The 19,388-nt window shown below is 37.8% G+C and overlaps 2 protein-coding genes and 1 non-coding gene across 5 annotated transcripts; 2 read left to right on the top strand and 1 right to left on the bottom strand.

Annotated features, from left to right (window-relative positions):
* Positions 1-78: 78 nt before the first annotated feature.
* On the bottom strand, positions 79-4,450 carry Toll-7. The gene has a single exon (XM_967316.4). It carries the CDS (start codon positions 4,225-4,227, stop codon positions 295-297), a length of 3,933 nt encoding a protein of 1,310 aa, XP_972409.1. The 5' UTR covers positions 4,228-4,450; the 3' UTR covers positions 79-294.
* Positions 4,451-9,080: 4,630 nt separating this feature from the next.
* LOC135265978 (uncharacterized) lies at positions 9,081-12,428 on the top strand. 3 transcript variants are annotated; one of them, XR_010333889.1, is made up of 3 exons: positions 9,081-11,047; positions 11,105-12,231; positions 12,343-12,428. XR_010333889.1 is itself a non-coding variant. In XM_064356403.1 (2 exons), the coding sequence occupies exons 1-2, from the start codon at positions 10,632-10,634 to the stop codon at positions 11,820-11,822; spliced, it is 1,134 nt and encodes a 377-aa protein (XP_064212473.1). In that variant the 5' UTR covers positions 9,081-10,631; the 3' UTR covers positions 11,823-12,428. The 3 variants fall into 3 exon arrangements, 1 of the variants encoding a protein (XP_064212473.1); XR_010333890.1 differs by having other exon boundaries at positions 11,105-12,265; XM_064356403.1 differs by having other exon boundaries at positions 11,105-12,428.
* A 6,244-nt stretch (positions 12,429-18,672) lies between these two features.
* On the top strand, positions 18,673-18,771 carry Mir3898 (microRNA mir-3898). Its single transcript, NR_038758.1, has one exon. It is a non-coding gene; the product is annotated as a microRNA mir-3898 (primary transcript).
* The last annotated feature ends 617 nt before the right edge of the window (positions 18,772-19,388 follow it).

The following is a 19,388-nucleotide window of genomic DNA, read 5'->3' as shown; positions in this document are numbered from 1 at the left end:
CACTCACCTATTCATTGGTTTGGTGAAAATCAGGGGAGGCGAGAACACTGCACTGCAGTTCCATTCAAACACAGCCGGTAAATTTCACATCGTATTTATTATAATTCGTTTTGCAAGTCGTAAAAAATATACACAAAATGATACAAAAAAAAACAAATAAATATTTGATCTATTTACAGGTAATGTACAAAAATAATACAAACAATAAAATTACACGTTTTCGACTCAAGTTATGATTTTAAATATTGTTCATTCAGTACGAGTCTATGTATACCTAGTCAGTCAGTTAAGTTATCACACGAGATAGGCCTGGCCGCCGTTGTTGACGCCTGCAGTCTGCATCATAACGTGGGGTCTCCATGGAGGCCCCCTCCTGCCGGACCCCCCACGTTCCAGGGTGCTGTAATCGGAGTCGATACTGGAGTAAATGTGGTCGGAGATGGGCCTGGGTTCCTGCGCCCGTCTCATTGGCCTGGGGGAAGGCGTGGCAGTCGTCGCCGAGGAGTAATTCGCATCGTCCGGCTCGTGGGGCGCCCCAGCTGAATACGCCGGCGGCGGGAACATTTGCATGCCTGGAGAAGGGGGGCCCTGAGTCTTAATCTTCTCTGGATACGTATGGCTGTGGGTTCCGTTCGCAACAACCCTCGAATCGATTGTGTAATTATTGATGTTTCTTCGGTAATTGGCGTTAATCTTTCCTCTCGGTTCACCTGAGGGCATCGCGTATCTCAGTTTCTCCCAAAACCGCTTCTCGCCCCATCGTACTCGATTGCCAGTCTTTAAGTAGGGCCTGAGCTCGGGATCGAGTTCAGCTTCGGGGAGCGGCCCTTCCTCCAGAATAACCAACTTAAACACCCGCCCTTTGAGCGCTTCGTGCAGGGCTTGACGCAGCTCGAAACGGGACCACTCCGTTTGAAGGAAATTGCGAGTGAGGATGATTAAGACTCTTCGGCTGGCTTCCGCCGCCTCCAAGACTGCGGGGGCGGCGTGCTGCAGGTAGGCGGCATGTGGTAGGTCTCGGTAGTGGAGACAGAGCTGGAAGTTTGACTCCAATTCGGCGGCCAACGCCTGGACAACCCACTCTTCGTCTTTGGGACTGTAACACACGAAGGCGTCGTACAATTTGTCCCTGTCTTCGTATTGTTTGGCGGCGGCGGCCCGGAAACTGCACAGTCTTATGCCGTAACGCGAGTAAAGCCAAACGCGAACGGGATCACGAAACACGAACCAGAGAACGACGCCCAAGAGGAGTAAAATCACAATGCATAAAGTCACTACGACCATTTTCCAATAGTCCGAAACTAACATCGAGTCTATAACGGAACTTCCGGCGTAAAAGTCACTGCACGCGGTGCTGTTGAAGTCAAGGTCGCGACGCTGAGGCGTTGCTTCGCCGTTGTAGCACTGGATCGAGGCACTATCGACGACTTTCGGGGCGTTATCAGCAACCCAAGCGGTGAACTCTTGGAGGAATTTGCACCGGCACGACCACCGATTATTGGCTAAACTTATCTCGGTCAAGTGGGAGTTCGACGACAATTGCCACACCGGAAACACCACTAATTTATTACCGTCCAATCGCAAAATCTCCAAACTCTTTAACGGCTCCAGAGTTTTATTCCCGATGCTCGAAATCACATTATTCTGTAGATAGAGTTCTTTCAAATTCGACAAATGCTCGAATTCGTAACCCTCCAACGCGTAAATTTTATTGTCCTCGAGATGTAACGTCTGTAACGTGTGGAGACCGTTAAAAGTACTATTCTGAATCGTCTCGATTCCACTGTTATTAACGAACAACACTCGCATATTTTTCCGCCCGATAAAAACGTGGTTTTGCAGTTCCCTGAAGTCGTTGCCGTCGAGATACACCTCGGTGGCGTCCATCGGAATCCTGTGAGGGATCTCGATGGCGTTCTGACCGGAACAATCGACAACGTTGGTGTTCCAGGTCTGATCGTGGTAGCAAGAACAATTGTTAGGGCACGTCATTTCGCAATCACAAGCGTCGAAGTCACAACAGTGGCAAAGGGCAAAACAGTGCGTCTCATAGGTGCACAAAAAGTCACTGGTTTTGGCCCGGGTCAGGGGCATGTGGGCCATGCCCCGCGAGTGGGTCATTTTGCACATGACATTGTCGAGGTCCATCACCCGGGGGTACTGCCTGGAGGCGGACATGTTGTTGACCGGGTGCAGCCATTCCATGGTGCAGTCGCAGTGAAAGGGGTTGCCACCCAGGTAGATTTCGGGCAGGGACCGGTTCGGCGGCACCGGCGACAGCCTCAGCGCGTTCATGTCCAGATTTACTAACTCATTGGCGTACATGTCCACGCGGGCCAGACTAGTCTTGTCCAGGAACGTGTTCGGTTTTACGACTTTGATGAAATTATTGTTGATGAACAAAAGCTCGACGCTGTTGGGGATAGACATCGGCGAAATTTCCGTAATGCGGTTATGACTAGCATCGAGAGTTTTCACTCGGATCTCGTCCTGGATTTTGTAATAATTACCCAGGTGTTCGATGAAATTGCGATGAATGTCCAGCCATTTCAGGTTGCTGGGAATGAAAGCGTAATCGAACCACACCAAGTGATTATCGGACAAGTTCAGCCACAACAAACTCGCGAGAGTAGCGAACACACCGTTAATGTCTGTTAGGAAATTCTCGTCGAGACGGATCGCTTCGAGTTGGGTGTTTCGATCAAAAGTTCCTCTTTCGATACTTTGGATCTTGTTTTTGGCGAGATTAAGCACTTGTAAGCTCGGCAAATCCCACAACATCCCGCGGGTTAAGTTCCCAATGTTGTTATCGATGAGGCGCAAGCCGGTCAGTTGATTCAAATTTTTAAACGAACCGTTCCGAAAATCGCTAATCTGGTTCTCGCCCAAATCCAGCGTTTTCAAAAAGGAAAGCTCCTTCAATGCGTCAGGCACTTCCTGAAGAGCATTCGAACTCAGATCGAGCTCTTTCAGAGCCGAACAATTACGGAATGCTGTTGAATCGATGTTAACCACCAAATTATTGTTTAGAGTGAGTTTGCTGAGAACGAACAAACCGTTGAATAACAATGGGCCGATGGTGTTGAGCCGATTTTCAGCCAGATTCAAAGTATGCAAATTGTAGAGAGGAATAAAAGCGTTGTCCTCGATAAAACCGATTGAGTTATTCCTCAAATCCAATATTTGAAGAAAATACAAATCTTTGAAAGTTTTGCTGTCAATGCGAGTCAAAGCATTGTGAGACAAATTCAAAACAATCAAACGAATAAGACCAGCGAAAGTTCCCGCATCGACGTGATTACTTGTCAGTTGATTTCCGGACAAATCAAGAATCAGCAACTGTTCTAACCGATGGAAAAGCCCTTTGGCCAACGAAAAGAGCGAATTATTCTGAAGATGAATCTCACGCAATTCGCGCGAGCCGGCAAACAACCCTTCAGGAAGGCTTTCGATTTTGTTATTTGCCAAATTCAAAATTCTGAGAGACACTAATCCGGCGAGGGCCTCACCGGAAATGTCGCTGATGTTGTTATTCTTCAAGTCGAGCTGCTGCAGTCTTCGCAGTCGTGAAAAACCCGAGTTCTCCGTCAGCGCTCTCAGCTCATTGTGTGACAAATCGAGATTTTGCAATTCACTGTTACTGCACTCCGGTAAATTAAAACCAAACCGTTCCGGACTTTTAATTCGATTCCTCGTCAGATTGAGTGTTTGCAGATTTGCGAGCGAACAGAAAGTGCCATCGACGACAGCCCGGATATTATTATTGGCCAGATCCAGGATTTGCAGTTCTTTGAGTCCCTTCAAGCTGTCGGCGTTGATGTCAAGTGTCTTACTCGAACTCCAATCCGAATTGAACGTGTTAATTGCCAACCTCTTCACATTGTACAGGCCCTCGAACGAGTTCGCCTCGATGTTGAGGAGTTTGCAGTTGGTAATTTGTAATTCTTCCAGTTCGTGAAGCCGCTGCAGCCCTTGAGTGGGAAGCGCGCTTTCGAAGAACAACACCTCACTGCATAACAAACGCAATTTCGAAGTGATTTCGGCGGGCAAAGCACTGATGTTGGTGCCGGTGCCGTCCAAAGTCCTCACTCTGCACGTCACGCTGAACTTTGACGAAGAAGTATCGTTGTTATCCGGTAACCAGGAGCACCCCTCGGGACCATCGTAGCGCGTTGCGGACAAACAAGTCGCCAGAAACACCAAATTCAACACTAGTTCCAGCCACATCGCGAAACTATTTTTTCTTTTTTTATTATTTTAGCCTGACCATTTTACTGATAGGTTTATTCTCAACGGGTTTACAACTAATTTGCTGTTAATAAACGATCATATCACAGCCACTGTTTACTCCGGACGATCACGAATCACTGAAATGAGTTCGTACGCGCGCTGCTCATGCGAATCAACCTCCACAAGAGTCGAAGTTGTACTAAAGATCTTCAGCGCGTTACTGCGGTTTATACAGAAACGTTCAAGTTTTACAGCCAGCGCAGGCGCTTTCAAACTTTGGTCTTTTACCGCCAGTATGAGGGCGCTACTTTCCGGGCTTTTATTCATTCAAGAAATAATTCGGGGACTTTACAACCTCCATTACCGCAAAAATTCACGCATTTAATTCGTTATTTGGTTTTTCAAAGCAGGTAAAAAATTGCTTCTTCATTTATAAGCGATTAACTCTAAAAACATAATTTGGTATAGTTTCGGAATTTACGCATTTCGGAAAACTATTATGGTCGTTAAAGTCATTATAAAAAATAGGGAGCAGGGGCAGGTAAGTTGTTAAAGCAATTAGGAAACGTTTTCGACAAAATTTTAAAACAGTGAAACTGAAACTAACTTGACAAAAGAAATAACCAACTTATTTAAATATTCTTGAATTAATTACGGCTCGTGAATAAACCTTATACTATTTCCCTGCATTATTGCATGGTAAAAAATAGATTATTTTATGACACTTAATAGCAGGAAACGTTAAGATAATCTCAACTGTTTACGTTATTTATTTTTAAAAGAATGATTTAAAGCACTTGTAGTTTTACTTTTAACAATAGCATTAAATTTTAATCAGCGAAAAATAATTGTGTTACGTGATACAATTTAAATTAGAAAAGAAGAAAAATCCGTAAACAGCAATTTGTGGGAACTGTTTGTCCACGTATTCATTATTAAAAAAATACCACATCACTGTCATTTATTGCTACCTAATTTTTATTTTACATAAATGCAGTTATATTTAATTTTAATATTTTATTATAAATTAATTAAAATTACTATTTAAAAAAATACTTTATCCCTTTTGATGTCTAACTAGTTTGTTTTTGTTTAGACAATAAAAAACTAGTGATAAAATCTCGTTGAAATCGTTTTTATAATTTATGGTAAAACAAATGTATTTTGAAACGAATATCTAATGTTTATTAATACCATTTTTTGTGCTGCGGTGTTTAAAAATAGTTCCGAAAGTTTATCAAAATGAATAAACATTTGTTTAAATATTGTTGAATATTCTAAACCGAATTTAAGCAATTCTCAGGAGAATTCTGTTTGCATGTAATTTTCGGAATATCGGGTATGTCAAAAGTCGCAGATAATCTCTTAAAAGCAGCTAGATAGAGCTATAGAGAACACTATTTTCGATAAAAAAATTTACAAAACCTTTCATTTGGCTGAAATCAAAAACATAAAATGGCAACGCTGTATGTACAAGTAGGTACACCTATTTTTATACTTTTAGAAAAATATTAATCAAATATATTACCATGGTAACAGTATTCAATGTTGCCAAAAGTTGATGTACTTTTCCACTGGTGTTTTTAACTCATTTTAAAAACCAAAGGAAATGTATTTTTTTGAAAAATGTGATAATAAGTCAAATAAACATTAAAACAATTCATTAAAAACAAAGTTAACAGGTCTGCTTTTCACATTAAAGTGTACTTTTTTTGCAACTTTTACGAACTACTGCATTTAAAATAAGGAGTAATGATTTTTTTATTACTTTTTTAGCGGTCAATAAGACCACTAATATCCACTCTCAAAATCGTATCCGCGACTTTTGACACACCCGATGTAGCGCTCTAATCTTTATTGACGCTTATTACTTATAACAAGTACTACAATAATTGATGGTTTTTATCATTTTAAAACCACGAAACCAAAATATTTACTTTATGAAAATTAAACAAATCCTAAATAAAATTGTCTAGTAAACAAATAAAGGAAGTAAATTTGAAACTGCAATTTTTATACTTTTACGCATTTTTATAATTTTTATTTTTATTTTTTTCAATTGAAAGTAATAAAATTGTTTGACAGTTTTGGTACTGCTTTTATCCGGGTCCAAATTCAGGTTCGGTGAATGCAGCAACCCAACAAGCGACCCAATGGCGCGGGTCGCAGCACTTACACCACACCGAGCTTGATTAATCCATAAACAATTCATGGTATTTGTTAGCCGCCAGCTCTCGAGAACGTTGTTTGTTCGCCATGACTATTGCCATGCACCCCCGAAACCGTTTATTCATTCATGATATCGATAGCGTGTGCAACCCCTCGAAAAATCGACTCTTTTTCGCGGAAAATCGTTTAGTGCTCTGCTTCGTAACAGACGTATTAATTCCATTCTAATATCGCGCACACACCCCTAGATACATTTTTAATATCGCCGCGTCTTATCAAAAGGGGAGATAAAACGGTTCCAAATGTTTGGATTTGTAATACCACTTAAGATAAAAGATGTGTCCACTTTTTATTTATCGGACTTGATTTATTCCGACTTATAAAAAATGCAGCCAGAGTAAATGTCATACATCTTCCAGTTTTTTAATATAGATGGTCTGTTTCTGAAAGTTTCAACAAGGGACTGCCCTTCCTATTGCGGATTTGTCGCTCCGGGTAATACTGATGCAATAGGCCAACAAATTCGATCAAGGTTCTATTACCCCAACACAGAGGGGACAAAATAATGAAAAAGTAAGCAGATTCAAGCCTACATTTTGCTAGCTAAATATTTCTCATTTCACAAGTAATTACAAAATTAACAGTTCTTTGAAACCTTCAGTAACTGACAGCGGATTTCCAATTTGCACTTGTCGCAGAGATTAGCCTTCAAAGTACGGTAAATGGCCACCAGTGGAGAGCTTAAAGACTTTATGTCATTCTAGCCAACTCGGACAAAGAAAGTTGATTTTGCATTGTGTGATTTTTAAGCGACTAAGTAGAGGTGTCCCATTTTCCACTAAATACTTCCCAGTAGTGACGCTGATTCCGCATTGTGTCCCACAAAGGTAGTCCGAGGTTCGCTCATGTGGTAAAAATCGGAGGGAAGTTTTAGACTGTCAATCTCTTAATCCGATATTAACGTTCCAGCGGAGGTGTATTTTTAAAAACAAAGTGAAAATCTAGTTTTTATAGGCTCTATAGTCATTCTCATTATTACTCAATAACCTTTTTTTATCTATAAATTATAGTCTAATATTCGAATTAAGGTCGTCCTGGGAAATAATTTTCAAATAAGACTAGATTTTTTTTTAGTTTTGAAAATTATTTTCGGAATTAAATAGGTAAAGCATTTAAAAAAAATTCCGCTACAGCCCGAATAGAAGGATGTATCCTGTAAATCATTTTATAATCAATTTTGAAATTGAAAATTGAAATTTGTAAATCATTTTCGATATAAAATCGAGAATTTTTTGTTTTAAGTAACACAAATGTTACTTAAAACGGCTTTAAATCACTTCGAAAATAGCTAAAATTTAATTCTTTTTAGTTCCCTTAATCATAGTCTTGAACATATTTTTTAGGCTACCTATTCGCGATACATTCCTTTGGATATTATACAGGGTGTTTCAGCCAAGACTTTCGAGCTTAATATCTCAGTTATTTGTCAACGAATTGTTATGAAATTTAGAATGCACATATTTTAGGAGGTGGTCATTCAATTAGAGGCAAAAAATGACCTCAAGTTAAAAAACAAAATTTTAAAACACATTTCTTTAATTGAAAATTAAGCCAGATTACCGTTGGATTATTAAACCTCGAAAAATAAATGGCCATAGAAAAAATTTACCAAATCGCTCGGCTGATCCAAGAAAAAAATTAAATTTTGTTGTTAAAAACTTAATACAAATTTTGATAGTAATTTGGAGTCACTTTTTAAAACAATTGATAAAGCATTTTTATGCGGCATTTTGTGTACCACTGAAAAAAACTGTCAAAAGTGTGCGCGCTATCAGAAAACTAAAATTGTTTTAATTTGGTGAAATTACTTTAAAAACCAACAACAGTGGCTGAAACTTCTGTGTTGTTGAAAAAGGAATCAATATTCGCCAATTGCCAAAATTGCTCATTTGTCTCATAGAGATCTACGCTTTTGCATCTGAACCCACGTTTAACAGTTTGTTTCTCATTTTTTTCGCGAAACAGACGTCTTCCATTTCTTACAACATTTTTCACTGACGATAATTTTTTTATATAAGTTTTAAAAGGCTTAACATTTTAAAAAGGCATGTAAAAATTACGTTTTTAAGACTTGAGTTGTTGCATTAATTGGATTTTAATGTTTATCTTCTAAAATATCTGCATTTTAAATTTCATCAAAATCCGTTGACAATTATCAGAGTTATCAGGCTCAAAGTCTTAGCTGAGACAGCCTGTATTTGATAAAAAAATGAATTTCATCCGGTAAGCAGATCGGTCCAGGATGACCCTAATTCGGATCCCATATTATTAGGATAAGGAAATAAAGTGTGAGCGCATTTAAACTTCTGTTATGTTCAGAGATTTTGATGTACTGATGCAAGAAGACTGCAAAATGAAATGAACGTTATGGTGTTATTTCGGCGATTTCGTTTCTTTCTATAAAATTGGCAAGATCTTGAGCTTTCTTGCGAGTTCAGGATCGGCCGCTTGCGCTATTCATCGAAGTGGCATATAGTAATAGTTTATGACAAATGAGCCGTCCTTGGAAAAATCGGAAAGGATAAACGATTCGTGCAGGAGAGCGACAGTACATGGAAGCAAAAGGGGGCGAACAATAAAAACTGTAGCTGATTGATAGACGGGGGTCGACAGGTCAACTCTTGATGGATGGAGTGGCGGTCAGGGCAGGAGATGCCGCTCCCTGCACTCCTACACCACTCCGATCGAAAAATTGAAACAAAACTTGGTTCGTTTTGAGACGTCAAAAAGGCCGGACAATAGTCTCGGATCTTGTCGTCTTCCGTATTTCTGGCATGGATTGATGATTGCCGGAGTCAAGTGCAGCGCCGTTCTTAATGTGTTTGACTGTCGATAATGTAGATACCGAGAAGAGACGTGTCGCAATAAATGATCTTGTTTGTATTGAACAGATACATCATCGTGACATCAATGCTCAACTTTCTGGCGAGTATCGAAATACAAAAATAACAATAACGCGCCGGCAAAAAACCCGCCCCGGAGTCAGGGCACGGACAACGAAATCCGGTTAAAGAGAAGAGAATTATATTGCAGGCGATTTAATTGATCGGTTTTTCAAAAATGCGATGAAACTGTTCCGCTGTTGGTTTAATTTTTCTCTAATTACGAGTCAGGTTCGGAAAAGTTAATCAAAACTAGCTGTGGGCGCCTAGCGCAACAAAGTTGAAGCTTAATGTAATTTGTTCAAATTGAAGCTTACCATTTCATACGTTATGAGTAAAAGTTTGTTCCATAAAATTTTACTGGCCGATAAATTATCGGAAATGTTGACCTCAATCTAGGCAAAATATGAAAATCGCGTTCAAATAAACGGGGTTCCCTCCAGTTCAAATTTCAATTAAATTTTTATATCGGCAAATATCCGTAAACCTGATTAGATCCGCAACATTAATTACAGGAAAGCCCTTTCCTTCAGAAAGCAAATTTACACAATTCCCGCCGTCCGAATCAAATAATGAAAAATGCTCGCATTAGATGATCAAAGGTCCCGGATTTAGCGAATAAGAAAACTTCCCTTTTCGACTGAAGAAATCATAAAGCCGAATAAAAATGTTGGCAGCGTGTTTTATTTCGCCTGACCACAAGTAAGGTCCAAGAGCTTTGATACCAATAGCATTTCTAATCCGGATCGCATGCAACGAGCTTTCCTCAAAGACATTAATTAGTTGAAAGGTTTCCTGGAATCCTTGGACGCCTGACTGGACATCACAGATGCCGGTCGTTCCATTTGTCGCCGCTTGTGTCACTGTCACAACACAAAACATGCGTTCCACAGCGGAAAGTTGACGCTTTGATGCCGTCTATTTGATCTGCAAATTTTTTGTTTGACACCACGAATCCGCCGGATCAAATTTCAAAGGACGGCGATCAGTTGACGCCCTCACACCACCAGTTGAAACTGTTATTACTTCCAACTAGGGCCGCCAATCGTCTTTTATTTCAATGGTTTTGTTCAAAAGCAACTTTTTTATTTTGCCCTAATTAAATGAGGCCTTTATTCCATTCCACACTAAAACGATGAACTAATAAATATTATACAATAAGTGAATTAAACCATTGTTTATTTGCGAGAAGAAAATTTAATTCTTCGAGCAAAGTAATAGGTTTAATTCACGTGTCGTATATATTTTTTTATTCAATTTTGACCAAAATTTACCAAAAAATGCAAGAAAATGTTAAATTTAACCGTTCGGTCTATACAAATCATATCACATGCGAATCAAATTTCCATAACAACGAGTTGTTTATTTATTTGCAAAAGTGCGAGAATTGTAACGCGTATGGAAAAAATGGCTAGAATCAGCGATTTTAAAGAGGAAAACCAGGTTTTCGTGCCTGAATTGGTCATTCAAGAAGCTTCAGAAGCTATAAATAAAGTGGTGCCAGCAAAATCTAAACAATTATACGAAAAAGAGTATTCAAATTTTTGTGAATGGAGGAAGCGGAAGGATGCAAAGGGAGTAGACGAGAGAATAATTTTGGCTTATATTTCTGAACGATCCAAAAATGCAAAATCTTCGTTATTGTGGGCGTATTATTCCCAACTGAAGAAAATGTTATCTGTTAAAGAAAATATCGATATAAGCAGGTTTGTGAGGATTATATTGTTTATAAAAAGTTTTGAACTAATAAATAATTGTTGTAGATTTCATCAGGTATCTGCTTTCTTAAAACAACACTCTGTAGGGCACAGACCAAAGAAATCTAAAGTCTTCAGCTTCGAAGAAATGGAAAAGTTTTTAGACACTGTTTCATATGATGAATATTTGCTGCAAAAAGTGGTTCTAATTGTGGGAGTTTTTGGAGGCTGTAGAATTGGAGAATTAGTTGCCATGTCAGTTGATGACGTCCATGATCGAGGCAACGTAATTGTGGTCAATATTCCTGACACGAAGACTTATAAGCCAAGAACATTTACTATCAATGGAAGTAACTCTATTCCTGCCATTGACGTTTTTCGCAAGTACAGAAAACTACGACTTGAGAGTATTTTACACAAACGGTTGTTTATCAATAACCATAAACAGAAATGCACAGTGCAACCATTTGGGATAAATATTATTTCAAAATTTCCCGAAAAAATTGCACGATTTCTTTGTCTTCCAAATTCAGAAGAATATACCGGACATAGCTTTAGACGTTCAAGTGCAACTTTACTGGCAGACTCTGGAGCCGATTTAGCAGTGGTAAAGAGACACGGAGGATGGCGTTCAAATAGCGTTGTGGAAGGATATATAGAAGATTTCCTTAATAATAAAATTGAAATTTTAAGGAAAATCATAAACCATTCTTTAACAATCATTCAGAAGGAATCCACCTCAAATTCGGAAGCACGTACTTCCGCGTCATCAGTGTCAAATTAAAATATAAATTTGTCTATTAATGATAGATATGGTGTACATTTCAGTAGCCTCAGTAATTGTAACATTTATTTTAAATAAATGTATTTGTTGGTATTCATTAATAGCTATTTACACTCGAATGCGGTAAGTCACATTTTACAGCGCGACAACTTTGTTTGAGGCACGAGCCTGAAAGGCGAGTGCCTTATTAGTTGAAGCGCTGTAAAATGACTTAACGCATGAGATTTGTATAAAACTTTTTGGCCGACAAGCTTTGGTTTGGTTGAATCAATGCGTATAAAACAATCAATGCATAGATTCAATGACATTTATGGTTCCCAAACGTATGTATAGGTGGCGCTGTTCCGGGGGGATTTATATTTTCACTAATTAAATATACACCATGGTCGATTGAATTAAATAATTATAGGTAACAAGTATTTCGTTATACGAACTTAATTATGGTAAGCACGGTTTGTATCTTAAACATGTCTAATCGTCCGGTGTTTTGTGGTTACTTTACCTAATTGTTTGCTACCAGTTTACAGCATCGTGTTTAAAGGTCAAGTTACCTTTCATGAATGGGCAACTGTCATTCACGTTTTACAGTACTGGAGGCCAAAAAGTTATTTAAATCAATAGTGGAATAATTTTTAAATTACTAGTGAATTAAAACCGTTTTAATTCACTAGTGAATAAATCACTACTTATGCGTGTTACTATGGAATCAATAATGTCACTTTATAATGTCAAAATTGAATAAAAAATAAAGTGCTCGGAAACTTTTTTGAACCTTTTTCCTAATTTCAAATGCACTATTTTCGTGCTGAGCGTGTTGAAAAACGGCTCCAGATTGGAGTTAGAACGTGGAGGACTTTGTACACATCTTGAGGGCTTGTTGGTCCTCAAGATTAAAATTTGATTAAGCTCGGAAGATTCATGTAGAGTTTAATCTCGCATGCAACAAAAACTCTTGAAGATTTAATGGAATTAAAAAGTTCGCATCGATTCAGGCCGTGCTTCCATCGACAAAACCTCCTGTAGCCACCGTAGTTAGTCTGGTGCGGAGGCGTTCCCTCCTGACTTTAATTCAGTAATCTGGAGGCAAAAAGAGCCCCGCCAACATCTTACATGCAATTTAAACATCTCAATCCTCGATCAGTGTTGAATCCTGTGATGGATTGTGTAATCAAGGACGTGCTTATCTGGACGAGATCTCCCATTTGCACGGAATCGCCTCGAGACGTACGTCTGTTATCTCGACTTGAGAAGACAGCCGTAAGTGTTTTTGCTCCGGGACAAATTCAGTTTGGGAAGACAAGTGGTGTTGGTGGGATACTCGTTTTGATTGAGTGATCCTATTTTTAGATTACGACTTCTTGTACTCCTGGGATCGAAACTGCTCCACGATAATTAGGTCTGAAGTGTCTTCAGGTCATGCTTTCGACCAAACTCGCCGCAATTTGCGATTTGACAAGATGCTCTGCGCTCGATTGGCGCTGAGTGGGCCCATTAACCGCCAATTTGCAAATTGCGACACAATCAGGCCTGAAAGAATTTCATTATGTGCCTTGTTTTTCGTTCAGAATTTGTCTCTGCAAAATGCGAAATTCCGGCTCTTTTGCAGTTACATACCAACTCGAGCATGATTTCATGCTGTAAGCCGCTACCAGCACGCTGTAATAAACTTGTTTAATTAATGTCGAATGGGAAAAATCGGGTCGTATAACAGCTATTATTCCTGGAGGATGTTTTGTCATTAAGCTACCGCCCGCAGTTCCTGCGAAATCAGTCCAAATGTCACTCAAATGTTAACTGCGGTGGATTCCAACGACTCAGAACTTCGTCATGTTGAAATAATACAAACTAAACCAAGATTCAAACAAAGCCAGGGGTTTAATATTAAAGAGACATTACAGCACGTTGTCGAACTCCCTGTCAGAACCGGACCTGAAGCAGGATATAACCATAAAAGGATTCACTCTAATTTTCTTTTGTTCCTTTCGTCGTCCGATGAAACGACTCAAGTGTCTCGCTTGCGAAAAAGTCACATTAGTAAAAGTACACTCATTTTCGCTTAACGAATTAAACGCAAACTAATTTGCAAGCAAACTGTTACCAACTATCTATATTTATAATCTATTTAACGAAGTTTTAATAATATTTAAACTTTCAGCCACCTTTAATACCGGCATTCAAGCGCAAAATACTCACCGTGCAAACTTTATAAGGCAAAAATAAACAGATTTAACGAAAGCTATTAATGTAGGTTGCAGGTCAAAAAACGATCAACAAATGCACAAAATTATGTTTTTGAAAGGAAAGTTGGATTTATCCCAAGGGATAAGTGAACTAATACAAAAGTTATGGCAAGACGGAAGCTTTCAAGTACCAAAAATCCTTGGATATGATGAAAGTTGCTTCGGCATTTTATATAAAAGTACAGACGGAACTGAGCTATAATCTAATTTGCTTCCCTCGAAAATGCAAGAAATGAGGGTCAAAGGATGCCTTCTGTTTCTGTTATAATCGTGTTGCATTTCGAATTTGAATACTTAGAGCAAAAAAGTTAACAAAAAGGTGTATTTGTTTTTTAAAATACTTTCGTTCTACACATAATTTGTAGCAATAATTTAAAAAAGATATACAAAAATATTGAAAAACTAAAATTTTTTTATAAAGTACTCCTCATCCTGTAATATTATATGGTGATCATAAAATTATTCCATTGTGTGAAAGGTAAACGATATCCTATTGAAAAGAAATGCCAGCCATAAATTATTCAGCCAAACTTTGACCTGCCACCCTTGTCATAGGCTCCAGGACGGAACTCAATACAATTGGAGCTCCCACAAAATAAATTTATTTTAAATTAAACAATGATTTACTTTAGGCACCTGATAATTTTGATGTTTGCAATCTCGATTTACAATAATTATATTTATACAACTATGCTCATAGTAAATTTTGAAAACATTAGGCGTTTTGGAGCCGGACCTGGCCGGTGAAAGCAACCACTCTTCGAAAAGAGATTTATTGCAAGGGCGCGTAGGTCTTAATACCTGCACAAGAGATGGTCCTAACTTCAGGTAATGAGGTTTATGGTGGTTGTATTATCTTGGAATATCAGGGCTACTATATTTTACTTGACCTCTTCTAGGCAACAATTCAATCACTCATTGTCTTCTAATTTCAGCAAGCAATTGCTGTGTTGAACTTGCTTCCAACTTTTCTTATTGCAATAATGTTATCAAATACAAAATTAAGTCAAAATCTTTATTTTAATCATTGTTCAGTTTAAATCATTCGTAGTGGGTTTCTATTGATTAATTCAGATTTTTGTGTTTTTTTTTATGGTTTTTTTTTGGTGTTGCACACAGACAGGGTGACCCAGGGGTGTGTAATCGGTCTATAGCTTTTTTGTTACTTGAAATATTGTGATGCCGTTTTTATTATCCGATAGATCGACTTAAAATTCACAAACTAAAAATATTTGTATTATATTCAGGGTGTTGTATAAAGGGTGGTGAACGAAAGTTATATTTTTTTAAATAAAACACACTATATTTTTTTATAATTAGATTTTACGTAAAAAAATAATGTTACTTGATATAAACTATTACGGGTCTATCTCTTTTCGTTTCGGAAGTATTCAACTTTTTGTTATAAAAAAGACCAATTTTTGAAAAGTTACTGCGAAGTCGCGTATGAATATTTTCCGGCAAATTTATAATAGAAAAATTTAGAATACCTTGTAGTTTTAGGAAATAGTCGACTTTTACTTGAAACACTCAGCTGATGTACAGGATACTACAAAACGCAAAAAGTCGAATAACACATTTGTTTTTAAATGGAACACATGTAATTCTTTACAGGTATCGATAGCATTTTTATAAGCTTTCAAATGATATGCGGTTTGTATAGCAAATTTAAAATATTTCTTAAAATGTAATTAATTTTTATTTATTTTATGAATAATTATTGATGAGTGAAATGCATTTATATATCAGGTAATAATTAGATTACTTATGTAATTAGTTACATTAGTTCATATTAAAAAATTAGTTACAATTTGACGATCAGATTCTAGGTTAACAATTTTTTTTGTAATAAAATATTTTTTTTTTAAAAATTTCGGAAAATAGTTAAAATTTGCTATACAAATAAACACATAAAAAATGTATGGTCGTCCATTTGAAAAAAAAAATAGTTCAATTTTTTGCGTTTTGGCACATCCTGTACTTTATCTGCGTGTTTAACTAAAAGTCGACTATTTGTTAAAAACTACAAGATATTTTAAGTTTTTCTGTTGCAAAGTTATCGTAAAATATTTATAAGCGACTTCGCAGTGATTTTCCAAATGTTGTTTTTTTTTTAAAACGAAAAGTTGAATAATTCCGAAACGAAAAAAGATAGGCACATAATAGCTTATATAAAGTTACATACATTGCGTATAATCTAATAATACAAAAATATATAGTGTTCTATTAAAAAAATATAACTTTGCTTCACCACCTTTGTATCTTTATATAATAAAAATATTTTTGGTTTGTAGACTTTAGGTCGATCTATCGGATAATAAAAACGGCATAGTAATATTTCAGGTAACAAAAAGGTTGTAGACATCTTTACTGAGTCTCCCTGTATATTGATTTAAATTTTTATGGAAAAGTATTTTTATTATTTTTTTTAATTTAGTGTTATTTGAATACACCCAAAAAAGCGAATATTTCGTGTACGTTGAACGTGGCTTTTCGGCAGTGTTTGTAATCCTTGACATTTCGTGGATAATGATTTCGTATGATTGTTTGAATTTATTCCACGCAAGAATGCGAAGCGGGCCATTTTCGAGCAGAAAAGACAAATTTCCGTATCCAACATTGATCCGGAAAGCAATAAAAGATCGTGCGATTAAAAACGAAGGGTTAATGACTTCGATTAGGTACGCAAAACGATTTTAATCGTCTGTGCAATACATCAACGTGTACAAAGGGTTTTTGGGTAATTTTTATTCAGCCGGGACGTGTGCAAGCGATAGACATTTAAAGCGGAAATTTGTTTCATGAAATGTGTTACATGTCTCGTGTCCATGGGGCCTATGGATGCGAGAAAATGCCGGTCACGTGATTCATCGCGGCCATAATGAATTTAAACGTCGATAAAAGTGCGGAATTTTCAACAAACCAAGGGCGTCAAGTGGCGGCGAATTTATCGCTGATATCGGAACGGATGAATAATTACAGTATTTGGCTCGCTATCTCGTATTAGACATGAGGGTGTAATAATTCTTGACGTTTAAGCTGAACTATAATGGTGTATTCCAAACTTGGCGAAGAGGGTCGGTTTTTTGTTTGTAATAAACATAAATTAATTTGGAAACATCCCTTCGCCCCGAAGGCCTGCTTTACATCGTCGACGTAGGACTTTACACCAGATAGTTGCATCTTGCGCGTGTTCTGGGTCTTTATGTCCTAGTATCCTGAGGGAGGGACGATGTTCCCCGGATAAACTTTTCCATTAGAGATATCGCTGCGAATAATGAGAAGCCAAAACAGATTCCCGCCACCATAACCTAACAGCTTTCGAATTTATTAACATTAAAAAGATCGTGTTGCAAGGCATTACAAGCCGGTATCAGTTACATAAAAACCACGAGGGTTGAATGTACTAAAACTAAACAGCTGCCCTTTCGCTACTCCTAATGGCAGACACTAAAGGAAACTCAATACCAATCAGACGAATGCATCCGACTTTTGATTCGCGCTGTTTGGACAGAGTCCGGCCCTGTGTTTGCTCAATTTGTTGTAGTCCAGTTGGAGCAATATTGTTTCAGGCGGCTCAGCTCCAACTGCGATAACTTCGACCTAAACGAACCGAATTTCCACCGAATGTGACGTCGGTTATTACTTCTTCTTTAGCGAGAGTTGAGGGTTAGTTGACTTTGATGAAGCGATTGCTTTTTTCTTATAAAGATCCACATGAAGCTCGGAGTGTGTTTATTCACTGGCCAATGTTTAGCCGATAAACAAAATTACATTCAGTTCATCGATCAAATGTTTCAACTTTCATCCTTCTGGACGCTGTATTGATTCAACAGGAATGCTCGACGTAGACAAGTTTATTTATTAGAAATTTGACTATTTTAATAATGCGAAATATCAGAAGCATACGCAAATTGATCAAACAAAGACTTATTTACGTTTAAATTGGAAAGCTGAAAGAACGACTTGAATGCAAGAAATTTGTTTTACTCTTGTTTCGGCGTATTTTTGATCAAAGTCTGGCTGAGGGACGCTACATTTGTATTAAAATGGCATCCATCACGAGCCATTGCCGGGTTATTAGTTGATCAATCAATGACTGCCAACATCGGCGACATCAATTATTCGTAGTTTTAAACACTGGTTTATTGGAAAAATAACATTTTTATTGCCAAAGTATTGTCGCAACTGTTTAAACTTAAACACTGGCTTCTTTAAGCTAAAATCCAGACGTTATTAATTATTTCCGTCGATGAACCGTAAAAGTAATGGATCGATTAACTTAATTTTCTAATGGTTGAGCATGATTTGTCGACTGGCTGTGTGCATTCGTCATATTTTTATCCGAATCACAATCAAACAATAAATCAGCAGTATCGACTCCTTTGCGCGAGCCCGAGCATTCATTCCCATTATCCTAATCCGGAAGTGCAGGATTCAGCTTCGTCAATTTGCCATTGCTCATTTCCGCCATCCGTTATTAAAATATCGCTCGGTAATTCCCCGGAATGACGAAGTTAGTTTAATCACATTTTAGTCGTTCCTGTGGGATTACTATAGCCAGAATGATGCCTAAGACAAGATCTGAACGTTTGTAGATGACTCTATATGACCTTGCGATTGCTGTACCGGCTCATAGCATGTTTAATTATCTGCGCGCTATTGATGGAGAAGTTGTAATTATGAACCGGGATGTTACTTGCATGCAGACGATGGAGAATTACGTGATGAAGATAACTTTACACGTTCCTGAACATATTCCCACCCAAAAATTAACTTTTCGACCAACAGCCTCTGACTTGCTTTATTTGCGAGCTTTTTCAAATAATAATTGGCGAATTCTTTGAGCAACCGACAGCTCGCTGCGAGTTACTAAGTAAATTATGAAGAATTCTTTGATGCTTTCAAATCTTATCGAAACCACAAAGTATTTCATCCGCAAAAAGAGTTTAATTAAACATTCTCAAACATTTCATAACATTGTTTCGCATTGCACTTCACTTATTTTAAGGTCTCGGATCTCAAACTTCGGTATGAAGGACGACTTGAAACTTTTTAATTTTTTCTTTCAGCAACTTTAATTAACATTGTTATAAGTTAATTGTTATGACAGAAGCGACGAGCTTTTTGCAACAATAAAACAGACGGTTTTTTCAGCGCTAGAGCGAGGCTGGGTAGGGCGCTAGCTAATATGATGAGCGAAGGGTCGATGGCACGTGCATTACAAGCACGTAATGCGCCCATGCATATACGGATGCGGTTGAATTACACGCTACCATACCTCAACCAACTAATTCGACTACATATTATTAAACCACTCATTATA

This window comes from Tribolium castaneum, chromosome 4, assembly GCF_031307605.1.
Source record: "Tribolium castaneum strain GA2 chromosome 4, icTriCast1.1, whole genome shotgun sequence".
NCBI lineage: Eukaryota > Metazoa > Arthropoda > Insecta > Coleoptera > Tenebrionidae > Tribolium > Tribolium castaneum.
This window is presented reverse-complemented; position numbering and strand designations above follow the sequence as displayed.